Consider the following 16,104-nt stretch of genomic DNA (forward strand, 5'->3'; position numbering starts at 1 on the left):
GCGCTCCACCAAAGTGGAAGAATCCCGTTTGGAATGGCAAGAAAGTCTCAAAACCTATAGGAAGGCCCTAAGAAAAGCCAGATCAGACTATTACTCATCATTAATAGAAGAAAACAAGAACAACCCAAGGTTTCTTTTCAGCACTGTAGCCAGGCTGACAGATAGTCACAGCTCTACTGAGCCATCTATTCCTCTAGCACTGAGTAGTGATGACTTCATGAGCTTCTTTAATGATAAAATTATAACAATTAGAGATAAAATTCATCATCTTTTGCCCTTAACTTCTAACAATTCATCTTTAAATGCAGGACCGCTAGAAAGAACGACGAGTCCCGACATATACTTAGACTGCTTTTGTCCTATAGACCTTCAACAACTAATGGTAACGATATCCTCAGCTAAGCCATCTACCTGTCTCTTAGACCCCATCCCAACGAGGCTACTTAAAGAAGCGTTACCCGTGGTTAACACCTCTCTACTAGATATGATCAATATGTCCTTATTAACAGGTTATGTACCGCAGTCATTTAAAATTGCTGTGATAAAACCTCTTCTGAAAAAACCCACCCTAGATCCTGAGGTCTTAGCAAACTATAGACCTATATCTAACCTTCCCTTTCTATCCAAGATCCTTGCGAAGGTGGTTGCTAATCAGTTATGTGATTTTCTACATAGCAACAGTCTATTTGATGATTTTCAATCAGGATTTAGAAAGAATCATAGCACAGAGACGGCACTGGTGAAAATTACTAACAACCTACTAACAGCTGCAGACAAAGGATTTGTCTCCATTCTTGTTCTACTAGATCTTAGTGCTGCATTTGACACTATTGACCATTCAATCCTGTTACAGAGATTGGAACACTTAGTTGGCATTAAAGGAATTGCACTAAGCTGGTTTAAGTCCTATTTCTCTGAACGATCCCAATTTGTTAATGTTAATGATAAACCCTCCAAGCACGCTAAAGTTAGCCATGGCGTTCCTCAAGGCTCAGTGCTTGGACCAATTCTATTTTCCTTATATATGCTTCCTCTAGGTAATATTATTAGGAAACACTCAATTAACTATCACTGTTACGCAGACGATACCCAATTATATCTGTCAATTAAGCCAGATGAAAGTGGTCAGTTAGCAAGACTTCAAACGTGTATTGAGGATATAAAATCCTGGATGACCCACAATTTCCTGATGTTAAACTCAAACAAAACTGAAGTTATTGTGATAGGACCAACGCACCGCCGAACTTCGTTTTCGAAAGATATAGTTACTCTGGATGGTATTACCCTGGCCTCCAGCACTTCTGTCAGAAATCTAGGAGTTATTTTTGATCAGGATATATCCTTCAACGCCCACTTAAAACAAACCTCAAGAATAGCCTTTTTCCATCTTTGTAACATTGCCAAAATTAGGAATATCCTGTCTCAAAACGATGCTGAAAAACTGACAGAGGTTTTTGGAGGACTGGAATTTATCAGTGCAAGTAAATGTCGGCCTATCCCCTACCAAATAAAATCCGATTTTATTTCAGACTTAATGCAATTTGGTGCTGTCGCTTCATTTATTTCTCTCTTAAGCACAGTGGATCAGGTCTGCTGTTTGTCAAATGGGTTGGATATAACTTGCTTGCAGTGTTAATCTAATTTTAGAGTTTCAAGTCTCAGTTAAGATTGAAACACTGCATGTAATACAAGACAAAGACCCTGTTGCTGAGGATTAGTTTGACACAACATTTGACAGATCGTGTCACGCAGAAGAATGCCTGGAGCACTAATAATAACAAACACACAAAATAAAAATTTAAAAAAACGGATATGTCAGTCATCGCACTTCTGCTCCCACACCCAAAATAAAACACACCAAAATGTGCTTTATAAGTATAGAAATAGACTTCAATGGGGTTCCACACACACACACACACACACACACACACACACACCATTATGTCCAAACAATGACACATGCAAAGTATGCACATCAAAACATGAATATACACACATATACCAAATATAGCATCTTTAGCCCTAACACTACTGTTGAAAATAAGAGCACTGAGAGCCATTTCATTTACATGCAAATTGACACCCACCGGTCCACCACACAGTGTCCTGCACGGCGTGTGTGTGTGTGTGTGCGTGCGTGTGTGTGCGTGTGTGCGTGTGCGCGTGCATGCCTGTGTGTGAGCAGTGTAGCTCTGCTGGCACTCAGCGAAGGTGCTATTCTGTCCTGCTGCTTTTGCTGCTCCCTGAAACTAGACCCAAAGAGGTAGAGAGATAGAAAAAAAAGAGATAAAGGCTCTGATTTCATTTCCCATTTCAGGTTTAGCAGCTTTCCAGCGGAAAAAAACATTAACCAGAGCCCATCAAAGAGGCCCCCATGCAGCCTGGATGTTTGTCATCTCCTGTTGGCACTGAGTAACGATGGGCTGAGGCCTACAAGTGTCCTCTGATCAGATTTCTCCTCTTGTCACAAGGAGATAAAGGATCACTTGAAGTGATTAAGCATTTTACAATAATGAGCTCTGAGAGACTGATCATTACAGCAGGAGGGGAAATGTGGCAGTAATAACTGAACTTGATACGGTAACGTTGAAATTCAACGGTACCACCCCCTGAGTTGGCAGACTGAACCCGTTCTTCACCAGTGTCAACTGTGAGAGGTAATATAAGTGTTACTGTCAGATGAGGAAAAGCAGTGCAGAAAGTAAATAGTTTTTTAATCAGATATCTGTCGCTCTCTGCTGGTTAACATGAAGCACTGCATAAAATCTCTATTAAATCACATTGCACTCTCTCCTGCATGTGCTCTACATAAAAGTGCATGCATGCATAATATATAGGCTATTTGAGATTGAGGTTTTTGGTTACACTTTATTTTACAAGCCAGTAATTTCCTTATGATTTTAATGACTTTATTTGGTCTAATTATGGGGGAAATTTCTCCATTTTTGAACACAAGTAAATATTAAAATATTAATTATTCTTTTGTTGTTGAAAACTTTATTTTCCATATGTTGAATTATTTGTTTGTAGTGCACATTTGTTCATGGTCAGCTGACTAAAGGACTGTCTTAGTAAAAATTGGTTTGTTGTTTAAAATATTAATATTGTTTATGAATGTAGAATCTATTCCATGACCAGAAGCACTTTGCTAGATGTAGCCAATTGTTATAAACATTATCAAAGTGCTGTATTGTCCAAGTATCTGAAGTACAAGTATAAAACCAATTACACAGAAAAGAAAAAAACAAACAATTGTACTCACAACGCAATCCATCCCTCCCCAAATAAAACCAATTAATCGGTCACTGTGGGCCGATTTCATTTGCTATTAAGAGTCATTTAGTGAAAGCTGCGGTATAGAGTGGCAGATAATCAGCACCACATTTGATTATCCGTTAAGAGAATTATTCACTCCTCAGTGTAAGGAACTGGCCGCTTTACAGAGATTATTTCTGTTATCATGGAGCTGAATTGCTCAGCCAAAGGCCTCAATCTGATTTAGCACTATCGGAGAGGACAACGCCGTTGTAAATTGCGCTCACACTGTCAGATTACTCAAATGTGTGTGGTTGTGTGTGTGTGTGTGTGTGTGTGTGTGTTTGCGTGCGTGTGCGCATTCCTTCATGTGAGTATACTTGCAATCTAGTTTAATTAACCCAATAGCAATTTCAAGGTTAATTTCTCTGCATGTTTAATTATTTCAATCAACGTTGGAAAAAGACAGTGTTACTTAGTGTTGATTGGGGTGTTGCTGGTTAGTTTATTCATTCAAGATGTACCAGCGTTCATTGGCATTTCTTTAAACCGATCACAATCGTCATGGACGGTGCTAAGCGCCAGACGGAGCAACGGTGCCGCTGCAAAACAGCCCCCAGGAACTTGTTTTGGTGGAACATGTGTCCGTTCAAAGGTTGTTTTAGTCGTGCGAGAGAAAACTCAGAGTGGACAGATAGTCTAGCTAGCTGTCTGGATTTACCCTGCAGAGATCTGAGGAGCAGTTTACCATAGTCCATCGCAGTTTAGAATGCCAGTCCCACGGCAGTTTGTGAAATGGTCACGTTATTTAATCTATTGATTTGTGTCCACGGACACGTTAATGGGAAGCATCTTTCGTGATCACAGCACGACTACGGTAGCGAGTAGTAGCCTATTAAATGCCGAAAATCTGCGGTTGATTGGGGAGGACTTTCACCCAGGAGACCAGTGATCGTGGCCCACATGTGACGTGTCCTTTCCCCGTTCTTCTTTTCCTAAACCCACTGACCACCATGAAAAAAACGGCATAAACGTGTCCGTGTACACAAATCAATAGATTAAAAATAACATGACCATTTCACGAACTGCCCTGTGCAAGGTTACGGACATCCGGCCGAAAATTAGAACATCCGGTCGAAAAGAAGAACATCCAGGGGAATTTCCATCGGCAATGGAGCAATCCCAGAAGTGGAACATTGTGGATATAGACTAGTCTGCCCCTAACTTATCCAATGTGGGGTTTAAGCCTTGTACAGTCATAGAAATGCCACATTTCAAACATTTGAAAAAATGCTTTTGAAGTGTAGGATCCAGAGTTTTTATAGCTTGGCTAGCCCGTACTAGTGACTAAAATGTCAGAATATCTCAGCCTCTGCTGCATCAATTTTGATCATTGGATTTTTTTTTATATACATAAATATATATAGTATATAAATATATCTTGCAAGCCTCCCAACTTTGTAATATAACAAATAAACCCTCATAATCATCAAAAGCTTTATTGCAGGGTAGTTTGAGGGTTGCAAATAAACGTCTTCTACAATGATACAGAGAATAAATTATATCAATTTGAATGTTTTATAAACAAACACTGTGATGTTAGCCTGCAGTATGGCATAATGTATTAAATATGATCATGTTTCTACTGATGTATATTGTTTTGGTAAATACAATATAAAATAAAATAAGTAACAAAGGCTCCCTTAAACAACGTTGCAGCACAGATCAGAACATTTTAAGGGACATTTTAACAGTCATTTATTGTATGACAAGTAGGATGCTACATCTAGCAAAACTGGATCAACTCCTTCATGCTGCATCCCTTCTCGCAGCAGATATCAGACATCGTTCCGGCAGCTCGTCTAATCCGAGAGGGCAGGGTGTACCAGTGAGGAGCCAAGGAGAAGACACCCTTCTCCCCGTCGGATTCTGGAGGGATGGGGGCTGCCTCCGTAGCCTGGTGCTCCTCTGCGAAGGCATCCTGGCCCCCTGTGCAGAGGGAGGTGGACACCTGGGATTTTAAAGCCGTCCCTGAAAATGTGTAGTTTTGTGCTTGGAACTTCTTGTGAAACCCCAGTCACTCAGGGAAGACATAGATTGTACAATTTTGGAGTTAACCCAATGATCCAAGGGTATGCAGTTAATAAACAATAAAGCAATGAAGGCTGAAAGGTCATGAGTATATAAGAGAGAAATAAATCATGAATGTCAATGTTGAAAAAAACGTTTTTTCTCAAAACGTTGAGAAATATATATATATAAAAAAAATGTTTTATTATTATTTATAAAGTACAACGCACATTAATTAACATTTCTGTGAATGTGCCAGTGTTAGCCAGCCGGCATATTTTCAACTGTAGTCCTTTGGCGCGATGTTTTGAGACCAGAGCAACAGGAAACAGCAAGACATCAGTACAGGATAAATGTACAGAGAGAAGTCAATAAGACACCATAAAGACAGGTATATAGAACTTGTTTTTTTCTTCTAATTTAAAAAGTGAAGGCTATTATGCGTCCCATATCTTGCTGGATCAGTGGTCAGATATTCACATATAGTCCAGCAGGAATGACTCTCGGGTCAATGCACCTGATGTTTGAAAATGGATGCTGAGGTACTTACAGTGAGAGGCGTATTGCCGCTGGGCCAGGTCTGCGTCCAGGATGCTTCTCCTCACCCGAGAGTTGCCACAGGACGTCACAGCCAGACGTATCAGATCTCTCCCACAAATCTTAATCCTGTCCTGTGCACGGGCCTCACCCACTGCAGCCACCAGCACCACCATCAGAGGCACCAAAGACCTAGCAGCAGTCATTGTACGGTGGTTATTACTGTTGGTCAGAGTCTGAGAAAGGAACAGGTTGGGAGCGGAGTTGAGCGTTAAGGTTAGGTCTGTGGAGAGCAGGGGTTTATATAGTCAATGTGTGTTACCAGCAGCGGTGCTGAGGTCAGAGTTCTCCAACAGATGTATTCAGCCTTGTTGAAGCATAAGCATGTCCTGATCTAGCGCTCATCATGAGAGTGATGATGCAAGTCACCTCAAGGCTATAAGCTCTCGTCAAGATAACAAACGTGTCGTGTGACAGTGATCTACCGCTTAGAAACATCAGAGGCATTAAGTTAGAAATGTTGTTGCACATGCACACACATGCACACAAACGTTTTAGGCTTGATTTTAAGATTTTATTGTTTACCTAAAAATTACTAAATGGCAGTGGCGGAATGTAAGGTACATTTACTTAAGTCTTTTACTTTTAATTGTTTGAGTATATTTTCCTGACGATACGTACATACTTTTACTTAATTAATATTTTTCAATGCAGGATTTTACTTGGAACAGAGTATTTTGACAGTGTGGTATCAGTGCTTTTACTCAAGCAACGGCTCTGAATATTTCTTCCACCTCTGCTAAATGGGATAGCTCCAACCTATCTCTTCATTGCGGTCCCGAGATCGAGGCTGAAGCAAAGGGGAGGCTGTGGAATGAGGGTCCCCTACATGTTCGGCTGGCCCCTACATTGGCTGTTTTTAAACCCCGTCTTAATACAAATCTTTATACTATTATTGTCATTCTGGTCAACTTTTCATGTTTTTGAATGTTCTTTATGGCTCGGAGGTAGAGTAGTAACACAAGGTTGGCGGTTCAATCCTAGGTGGCTCTGGCCACATGTCAACGTGTCCCTGAGCAAGACACTGAACCCCCCCCTCCCCCCAACGTTGGTCCCCGGATGCTTTACAAGTAGCTGTCCACTGCTCCTAATACTTGGATGGGTTAAGAATGCAGAAATAACATGTCACTACATTGTACTGTGTGTATCTGATTATTAAATGCAAAGTTGTTGCTTGTTGGATTGGATTTGGATGCACACACACACACACACACACACACACACACACACACACACACTCACACGACGACTGTTTGAATACATAAATGCAAAATGCACACAGATACACTTGTTCTGGGTTTTTTTGCTCTGTTAATGTTTGGTCTTGTGTCTTGCAATACATTTTCTCCAACAAATTACATGAACTGCTGTTTTGCTCACAACATTTACATATGTTTGTTTGGAAATTGTCAAAAGATCATAATTTATGTTCTTACAGTGAACTATTTTCCTTGAATATGAGTTGCCTTTGCACCTTATCTTGACATATCTTGAGGGATAAGAGCTAATTGGAACACAGTGCAACTGGCAAAAAAATGTCAAGGATATTGACGCAGCAATTCACACACGTAATTGGCACAATCATGCCAGAGATAACTTTTACATTTCCCAGCACTGATGAAAAATGTGAAAGATGGCACTTTTATGTATTAATCTGGCTATGCATGGCATTTTAACCTCTGATGACGATATCCTTCATTGGTAACCAGTGATTAGTTTATTACCCAGGATAGTGAATTGAAAATACCAGACTTTAGTTGTTTATTCTTTTAACCTCACTGTCTCTTGGGTTGCTTTCACACCTGAGCTGTACGGTCCGTTTGAACCGAACCCTGGAGCGTTTCATCTGATAGTCCTCTGGTGCCGACCAAACAACCGAACTCCGAGCCACTTGCAAGCGGTGCACTAGAGTTTGACTGACTTTAGGTGAGAATGCAATCTGACCCAAATTGTGAACCAAAAAAAACAGTGCATAGCCTGCAATTTCAACCTTGCACACAATATACAGACTTATATATGATTTAAAGATTGATAACTTTCAGATCCATAACTAATCATGACCCCACATCGCTGGTCTTCACTGTGACAACACATCATCTCATCAGGGCCGCCCTCTCCTTGACTCGCAACCCAAGACGTTTTAAATTTAATGTTGCTCCATTATTTCTGAGACCAGAAGTGTTTTTTCCAATTTCACTCCGATATTCTGTTCAATAGACTGGCGACTGTTTCGACTGTGTGACAATTGTTTACAAGGTTTGGTGCGTTGGAAAAAGTGCAGTCTGAAAGCTAACAGAACCACGTGAAAAATGTTGCAACTTCACCCCCGAATCGCACCGAGTCTACCCAACCACAGGTGTGAAAGCGCCCTTAATCTGTATTTCTTGTCGAATGTGTTAAAGTTGATGTTCATTTACATTTTCAAATGAGTCAGTGCAGCCAGATATTACAGTACTGTCCTTTGCCCGATGTCCCTCTTGGCTGCATCTATTCCTGTCCATTCAGTCCTGGCTGAGTCATGTGAGACAGCCAGGATCTCTTAGTACTATTGAGTTTTTATTGACGCTGACGGGACTAGTAAACCATTGGCTTATCCTGTAATACTATTAGACAGGCAGCATCGTCCATCAAATGAATGAGCTGTGCTATTATAAAGTGCTACTGTAGTAGCAATGGTCTTCAAGTCCATCTAAAGGGAATGTGGATGGTCATGATAATAGTTTTGATGCAGAAGAACAGATTCTTTTATTGAGCAAGATACTATACTCATTTTTCATTCTCAGGGTCTTGAGAACATGTATACATTATGATACATAATAAAAGCTGTGTTCATTTGTTCCAGCATGTTGTTGGTTTTGTGGTTATTTTGTCGCGTTTTTAAGCACAACTAAGAAAAATGATGACACAAAATAATATTGACACATTTAACAGAATTTGCTCAGAGACTGCTCTCATTACTGAAAAGGGAATACATGTATATTACTGTAACTGAAAATGAATGAAATGACTAGAAATCCCCGTTAAGTGAAATACATAGCATGCCCTTCTTTTGTCAACTTTTGTTTGCACTGTTTTACCTATGCAGTATGTACCACCTTCATACAGTTATACATGTTCTTGCACAAGAGCTGTCAAATTGCTCAACAGATTTCAACCATTGACTCCAATCAAAAACCTTTGAAACCATTGTGTCATTACAGAAAAATACAAACAGAAATTGAACACAGCCAGCAAGATCATCAGCTTGGAGACATACAACCAGCGGTGTGCTTGCAGGGCCATCAACATCATAAAAGACCATTCCCACCCTTCCCACGGCCTTTTCTCCCTCCTTCCGTCTGGGAAAAGATACAGGAGCCTCCGCTCCAGAACTAGCAGGATGCTGAACAGCTACTTTCCACTGGCTGGTTAGTGCCCTCTCCCACTGCCATGTTGCAGCTACCTGCCTGAACTGCACTTTGTTTGGACTAAACGCATGACTGCATTGCACTTGCACTTTACATACTGTGCTGCTATTCTGCACAAGCTGCTACTCTCCACTGCACTTTAATATTCTGTGCCCAACCTCCTCTTATATGCCTATATGCTGTATTTTATGTGTTTGTATCCTATTTATTTACTTGTTTTATACTGACACTAGCTGGGGGAACAATATTTCACTTTTGTATGTGCGGAAGTACACATGACAATGACAATAAAGTAAATCTTTATCCCTCAAGGAGTTTTGTATGTGTGGAAAACTTGGAAAACACAGAAGCATTAGGTATGTTGTTCTGATGATTTGCCCCTGATTACACTGAACATACAGTACAATACAATTAAATATGTTCCACATGGGTAAAGTCAAGGTCTAATGCTTCACAGGCCGCTGCTTTTGTAAATCAGGAGGTGGGGGGGCTGTGGCAGGTACAGGGTGTTTTGTCATGACCAGAGACACAACACATCTTCAGTAAAGTTGGAAAGATGGTGTGAATCAGTCAGTGCTGGTATTAGTCATGACCAAACAAAGAACATATTTTTGTTCTCTCAAATCTGTCTCTTAAAACCAGTGAGCCAAACAAAATCTTGAACAGATCTACTACTACTACAAAAAAAAACATTGCATTGAGTTAGTACATAAGTAGCCAATACGTCGTGTTAAAGGTGTCGTAGGTAGGATTGTGAAGATCCAGGACTGAGCCAAAAAATGTAAACATTGACAACTTCTCAGTCCCTCCCCACTTTCCACTAAAACCCAAAACGGTCTCCTAAGCCCCTCCCCCACAAGGGAGAATGAATGCGTGTGCATGAGCAGTGATTGACACGCAGTTAGACCCCCCCTGGCCCTGATTGGTGCATCTGAACAAGAAGTTGTGGATTTTTGCAAATCACACTACAGGCTGTAGGTGGTGCCTTTTTATTTACCTGCTTCATGTAGTTCTACTCGAACATAGGGTCAGTTTCAGCAAATATGACAGAAAGTTAGTTTTATAAGTCTTACCTACTGCACCTTTAAATATGTCTGGATGAGATAATACATGTGCTGACTATTAATAGCTCTATGGTACCCAGAACAGGAATTTGTTTAATGATCTTAGATGAGCTAGCACAGCCAGCCAGAAACAGAAAGGGTTTGACTACAGGAAAGGGTCATGCTTGATCCTTCCATCTATAGGCCAAGAACCTGTTCTTAGCTCAGTAAATCCTCTTTCCTGTGATCATGTCAAAAACCGACATGTTGGATAACGTTTATATGCACCATTGCCCGAGTAACTAGCTTGAGAAACAGTGGCTCTAATGTTTCCGACTTTTGCCCTTGAGTGACCAGACAGGAGGCGCAAGTGCAAATCCCAGTAATCCTTGACGACAAAATTACACTCATGCTCTTGATGGCTACTGACACCCCACGTGCTGAACCTCTCTTCCCATGAAGGTGGCATCAAGAGTGACTGGACAGAGAATACCATTTTGCCGAAACATGAAGCATGGCACATGGAAGAGCTTTGCACAGGGGATGACTTGTATTTTCTACAATGTATAGTCTAAAAAGTGGAAGACAATGACTACACCATGGTGTTTGATCCGGTTGGTATTTAAATCATTGCCATTCAAATCAAAGTTATACTGTCTGTTGTGCGAAGTATTAAGAATGTAAAGTTAAATGTAAGAGACCATGTTGTTGTCCACAATAATTCATTAACAGCACTTCCGATGAGAAGAGTTCTTCACAAGTATCACACTCCCATTAATATTGATACTACTTGACCTCTTTGTGTCAAACATCTATTTCAGTTTAGCTAGATTAAGTTTCCGTGCTTAGGTGCTATTCTTGGAAACAGACAACAAGCTGTCCAGTGGAAGCATCTTGTACATTTGACAGATAGGACTTAGCGTGCAAACAGCACTTACTGTAAAGCTGATGCTTTAAGCTTATCTCAACTTGCTTCTGCCCCCATTCCCCCCTCCCCTAGATTGTTTATCTTAAATCACATAGGCTCAGAGTTGGAGGCAGATGGGGTCTTACAATTTCTGGACCCATGAGTGATAAGGCCATTTAGGGTGAGCGAGGTTGCAACTAGTGGGCAGCTAAATCCTCCCTCTGATGGACAGTTTGACTAACATAGGGCCGATAGTGTATGTCGTCATCAGACTCCTCCGGCTGGGGCGCGAAGCAGTTGTCAAACTTGCGCCTCATACGTTTCTTCAGCTGGAAGCTGCGCTCTGTGTTTGAAATTGTGTATTCCTGTTCCTTCAGTTTGGCGTAATAGTCGGAAAACTTGTTGAACAGGATGGAGATGGGCATGCCATTGAGGATGATGCCAAAAGAGATGCAGCCAAACGCCACACAGCGGCCGAGATAGGAGATAGGTACGACGTCTCCATAGCCCACAGTAGAGATGCTCACCTGTAGGGAAGAAAAGAGTAAAGTGAGTCAGCTTACATGCATGATTTGTATTCTGTTTTTTTTTTTGTTTTTTTTTACATTTAACATGAAGACATTTAGAGCATGGCAGGAAAATGAAATATTGTGATTTCTTTATTTGTCCCAAAGAGGAAGGGCTCATCCTCATGGTGCCTTTCAGTCTGCCTAAAACCACCCCATGATCATGGAAGAGTCCAATAATGTACATGTTTCCTGATCAGTTGACATGTTGCTAAATCAAATAAAACCTCCAAGACTGCATTGCAACACCTTCCATCTCTCGAATGCAATCACTGTGTCTGGCCACAAACAAGACGCATTACACCGAATTAGAGGGGATTAGACACATATAAGAACAGCTGCCACCAGATAAATAAAACTAATTTACACAACACAGAGAACCAGGCTGATGACAAGTACACTAGCAAATTAAAAAGATCAAGTAAAATTTGAGGACATTGTCACTATTACACTGAACAACAAGGAACAGCAACAGAGGAAAGGAATACTACATCTTATTTCTTACCATAGTTTGCCATGTTAAATTAAGCTATGCAACAGAAACAGGATATAGAAAACAGGATCCTAAGTAGTGGAGCCTTTTAATATGTATTCCTGCACAATGCCTGCAAAATTAAATAGATGATTAGCTAAATATACTGCACCCTATTGTTCTATATTTACATCGTCAATTGCCAAATGGGTTTGACACAATTCTAGAAACTAGAATTAAAAAGGTATCTGCCAACTCAGGCAGTTTTTTTAGTAGACCAATTTGCGATCTTACTCACCATTACAACCTTTCCCAATAATTAAAGGAAAAGTTTGACCTTCTGGGAAATATCTTGCTTATTTATGTTGCTTATTTATGTTCCTGCAGAGAGTTAAATGAGAAGATTGATTCCACTCTTATGTCTGTTATGTATGAAGCTACAACCAGCAGTGGGTTAGCTTAGCTTAGCACAAGGACTGGAAACAAGGACACAAACAGAAATGTAGAAACAACAAGTCATGATTTTACAGTGAGAACATACTGTTACATCTTGGTTCGAGGTAGAGGCTGGACACACTCATGGGGTAATTAAATCACAGGCTTTGCCACAAAGGCCACTCACAAGAGGAAACTGATGTTGTTGAGCAGAAAGTTACCAAGATAGCCCCTAAATAATAAGCTTGGGAGGAGAGAACACATTTGGTTACCATGTTTTTTTTAGTTGCAGGACATCTGCTGCCTAGTGCAGGTAAGAATTATTTTTTGTCAATGGTTGGTGCTTAAGCACAGGCTAGTTTGGTGGCCTTCAGTTAAATACCATCTTGTCACGTGTTCATTGCTTGGACAAGCCACAGAAACAGCACAAAAGATGCCTCTACCTGGTACCGTGTACTTTTGTCTTGGTCTGACTAAGCAGGGAGCACATATCACGGTAGGCCACCACACTGCTGAATCATAATGACCCCTCCCCATAGTAATCTCCTCCTCTTACTTTTCAGCACAGTCAAGAGGAAGAGTTTGGCACAGTTCATAACCAAGCTAATTGATCCGGAAGAACCGGCAACCATAAGAGCTGGTTGAATCCTCTTAATGCTGTGCACCATCCTTTGTTCCATTAATACTAATAGCTTGAATACTTAGCTTGAATTGAATACAAGGTGTTGCCTGGTATTCAATTCAATTTTTTTGTATAGTGTCAATTCATAAGAGAAGTTATCTCAGGACACTTCACAGAGAGAGTAGGTCTAGACCACACTCTATCATTTACAAAGACCTAACAATTCCCCCCAAGAGCAAGCATTTGGTGCCACAGTGGGCAAGGAAAAACTTCCTTTTAGGCATAAACCTCAGACAGAACCTGATTCTTGGTGGGTGGCCATCTGACGCTGCCTGTTAATGTGAATATGTTTATTCATGATGTTTCCGTCCAGTTCGAGTGAAATAGTAAGAAAGGGGAAAACTAACTAACTTTACACTACTTGGATCCAGCCAAGATCAAGGCAAAGTCACCAAAAAGAAATCTCAGTGAATTAGACGTTGACGTTGATCCTACTCACCGCAGCCCACCACCAGGCATCTGGTATGCTGCTGAATGGTGTCCCAGGCTGATCCACCTCCACAGAGTGCATCAGAGCAGAGAAGGTGAAGATGCCCATGGCAATGAACAGAAACAGACAGCACACCTAAATAATGACAGAAGAGTACATGTCAACAGCAGTGCCTATTCATATTTGGTAATCAATATATTTATACATTTGGGACCACCCATCTGATCACATGATAGTTTTAAGCTTTATTGTGACTCATCTAGAATACATACATGTTATGCTGCATGTATTACCACATAATGTACACTATACCTACAGTATTTTGAACATGAATGGCCAATATACAGTAGTTGCCAGGAACAACTGAGCCGAGAATGACACACAAGCTTTCCTTTATCGATGTGTCATATGTGTTAGATTTGTCTCACCACATGCGACAGCTCTAAGGGCTAATAAAAGTCCAACATTCACTCTGCTTTCAGCTCTGTTTTTGGTCTCCACCACCTCCTTAGGGAAATATCTGCCTTTTTAGCTGCTCAATTCCCCACTATGTGTTCACCAGCTAGCAGCTTACTTTGTCTGTCTGCAGTTTGGTGCTGGGCAGTTATGCAAAGCTGAAAACAGCTGCCTGCTGCAGCTGGAAACAACTCTGATAAGAGTGGTGAGACCAGAACATTAAAGTTGCAGGCCTGAAAACAGAAACAATGAGCTCAAAGAAGCTAAACTGGGTGATACTTATGTGGAAGTTTATCACTACGAGCAACCATAGTCATATACTGATTATAACTGCTTAAACTCTGTGTTCCATTGTTTTATCTCTGCATGTCCCCACAGTAAATGTATGTTATATGTATTTGTCTTGTTTGATACTCCTCCATACCTGCTCAGAGCACTGTCGGATGGTGAAACCAAACGCCCTCATGCCTGTGGAGTGACGGGCAAGCTTCAAGATACGGAAGATGCGCATCAACTTGACAACCTTCAGCACCTTGCTGACTTTACTGACCCTTGCCATGGTCTTCAAATCTTCCTTTGCACCTACGTCTTCTGTATCCATAACAAATGTCTCAAAAACGATCTGCAGGAAGTATGGCATAACAGCCACCACATCCACAAAGTTGAGAGCACTCTTCAAAAAATTTCTGATGTTGGATGTGGTGAGTAAACGCAAAAAGTACTCCAATGCAAAGAAAAGTATGGAAGATACCTCTATCCACTCCATGTAGGTTTTGTCACCAAGTTTGTACTGCCTGAGCTCCTGTACTGTGTTCATTGTCATGGCAACAATAGAGATAAGCACAAAGAGACTGGAAAACACAGCAAAGGCTTTGGCTGACAGTGAGGAGTAAGGATTCTCCATCAAGTCCCAAAGGATCTTCCGAAAGCTTCCAAGAAACATATTGCTGTATCCCTCGCCATCCTCGTGAGGCTTAATCTCATCAATCAACTCCTGGTTCACCTTCAGTTGGTCTCTGATGTCGTCCACTTTCTCCTCAAACAGAATGCGGCAGCACCTGAGAAGAAGAAGATCATTTATTGTCTGATTTTACAAGAATTTTTACAAGCTCATCATGCTTGACATAAACAAATAGCAACAGACCAAACTACACAATACACTTAGTGAGTATTAAATATCTACAGCATACCTTGGAGTGTCCTTCAGTTTCAACCCCCAGAATTTCATCTCTTCCTCAAAGTTGACAGGGCAGAGACTATCCATCACCCACAGCACATTACTGCAATAAAAGTGGAAGATGTAGTGGAAAAACATGGGGTCCCTGTCAAAAAAGAATTCGTCGTTCTGAACATTGTAATCGTCACAGAGCGTCAGCCGCTTGACCGGATCATCACAGAAGGCTAGGACTCCAATCCTGGTTTTTGGGTGTTTGAGGACCAAATGCTTTGGGATGTGAAACAACTTTCCACCTACGTTGAGCTTAACAATGTTTGATTTCCTTGGGTTTGGTGCAGGTTTTTTCTGATCTTTTTTTGCACTTTTTTTCTCATCAGGTGCATCAAGGTTGTCCATAGATGTCCATGCTTTCACAGAGCTGTCCTGTGAAAAGGGGAATTCACCCTCCTGTTCTTCATTGCTTTGTGAAAAACTTATCTCCCGTTTTATGGTTGAAAAAAGACTGGAGCGACGCTTTTTCAGCACTTTCAACTTTGGCAGTGCATGTGCCATTGTGACAGCTCGTCAGAAGACAAACCAATAAAAAAATGTTTTGTGCCAATCAAGT

At 40.9% G+C, this 16,104-nt stretch overlaps 2 protein-coding genes across 5 annotated transcripts; both read right to left on the reverse strand.

The window, feature by feature from the left end:
• Nucleotides 1–4,782: 4,782 nt before the first annotated feature.
• On the reverse strand, nt 4,783–8,450 carry insl3 (insulin-like 3 (Leydig cell)). 4 transcript variants are annotated; one of them, XM_028593935.1, is made up of 3 exons: nt 8,340–8,450; nt 5,876–6,098; nt 4,783–5,244 (listed from the first exon to the last, which is right to left on the reverse strand). In XM_028593935.1, the coding sequence occupies exons 1-3, from the start codon at nt 8,421–8,423 to the stop codon at nt 5,042–5,044; spliced, it is 510 nt and encodes a 169-aa protein (XP_028449736.1). In that variant the 5' UTR covers nt 8,424–8,450; the 3' UTR covers nt 4,783–5,041. The 4 variants fall into 4 exon arrangements, with proteins under 4 accessions (XP_028449736.1, XP_028449739.1, XP_028449738.1 ...); XM_028593938.1 differs by having other exon boundaries at nt 5,876–6,054; nt 8,340–8,426; XM_028593937.1 differs by lacking the exon at nt 8,340–8,450 and adding an exon at nt 7,725–7,832 and having other exon boundaries at nt 5,876–6,054.
• A 3,026-nt stretch (nt 8,451–11,476) lies between these two features.
• On the reverse strand, nt 11,477–15,893 carry si:rp71-39b20.4 (potassium voltage-gated channel subfamily V member 2). The gene is made up of 4 exons (XM_028593196.1): nt 15,511–15,893; nt 14,745–15,378; nt 13,874–13,999; nt 11,477–11,806 (listed from the first exon to the last, which is right to left on the reverse strand). Exons 1-4 carry the CDS (start codon nt 15,891–15,893, stop codon nt 11,477–11,479), a joined length of 1,473 nt encoding a protein of 490 aa, XP_028448997.1.
• Nucleotides 15,894–16,104: the final 211 nt, after the last annotated feature.

This window comes from Perca flavescens, chromosome 12 (assembly GCF_004354835.1).
Source record: "Perca flavescens isolate YP-PL-M2 chromosome 12, PFLA_1.0, whole genome shotgun sequence".
Taxonomy (NCBI): Eukaryota; Metazoa; Chordata; class Actinopteri; order Perciformes; family Percidae; genus Perca; species Perca flavescens.

Excerpts from the sequence above, each read along its gene's own strand:
- insl3 (XM_028593935.1), bottom strand. The coding sequence starts at position 8,423 with ATGGACAGGAATAGATGCAGCCAAGAGGGACATCGGGCAAAGGACAGT. Across the intron at positions 6,099-8,339 it reads GCACTGACTCATTTGAAAAT|ACTCTGACCAACAGTAATAA; the intron begins GTAAATGAACAT and ends TTCCTTTCTCAG. Across the intron at positions 5,245-5,875 it reads GCGGCAATACGCCTCTCACT|GGGGCCAGGATGCCTTCGCA; the intron begins GTAAGTACCTCA and ends CCCTCTGCACAG.
- si:rp71-39b20.4 (XM_028593196.1), bottom strand. The coding sequence starts at position 15,893 with ATGGACAACCTTGATGCACCTGATGAGAAAAAAAGTGCAAAAAAAGAT. Across the intron at positions 15,379-15,510 it reads AAACTGAAGGACACTCCAAG|GTGCTGCCGCATTCTGTTTG; the intron begins GTATGCTGTAGA and ends TCTTCTTCTCAG. Across the intron at positions 14,000-14,744 it reads TCCGACAGTGCTCTGAGCAG|GTGTGCTGTCTGTTTCTGTT; the intron begins GTATGGAGGAGT and ends GTCATTATTTAG.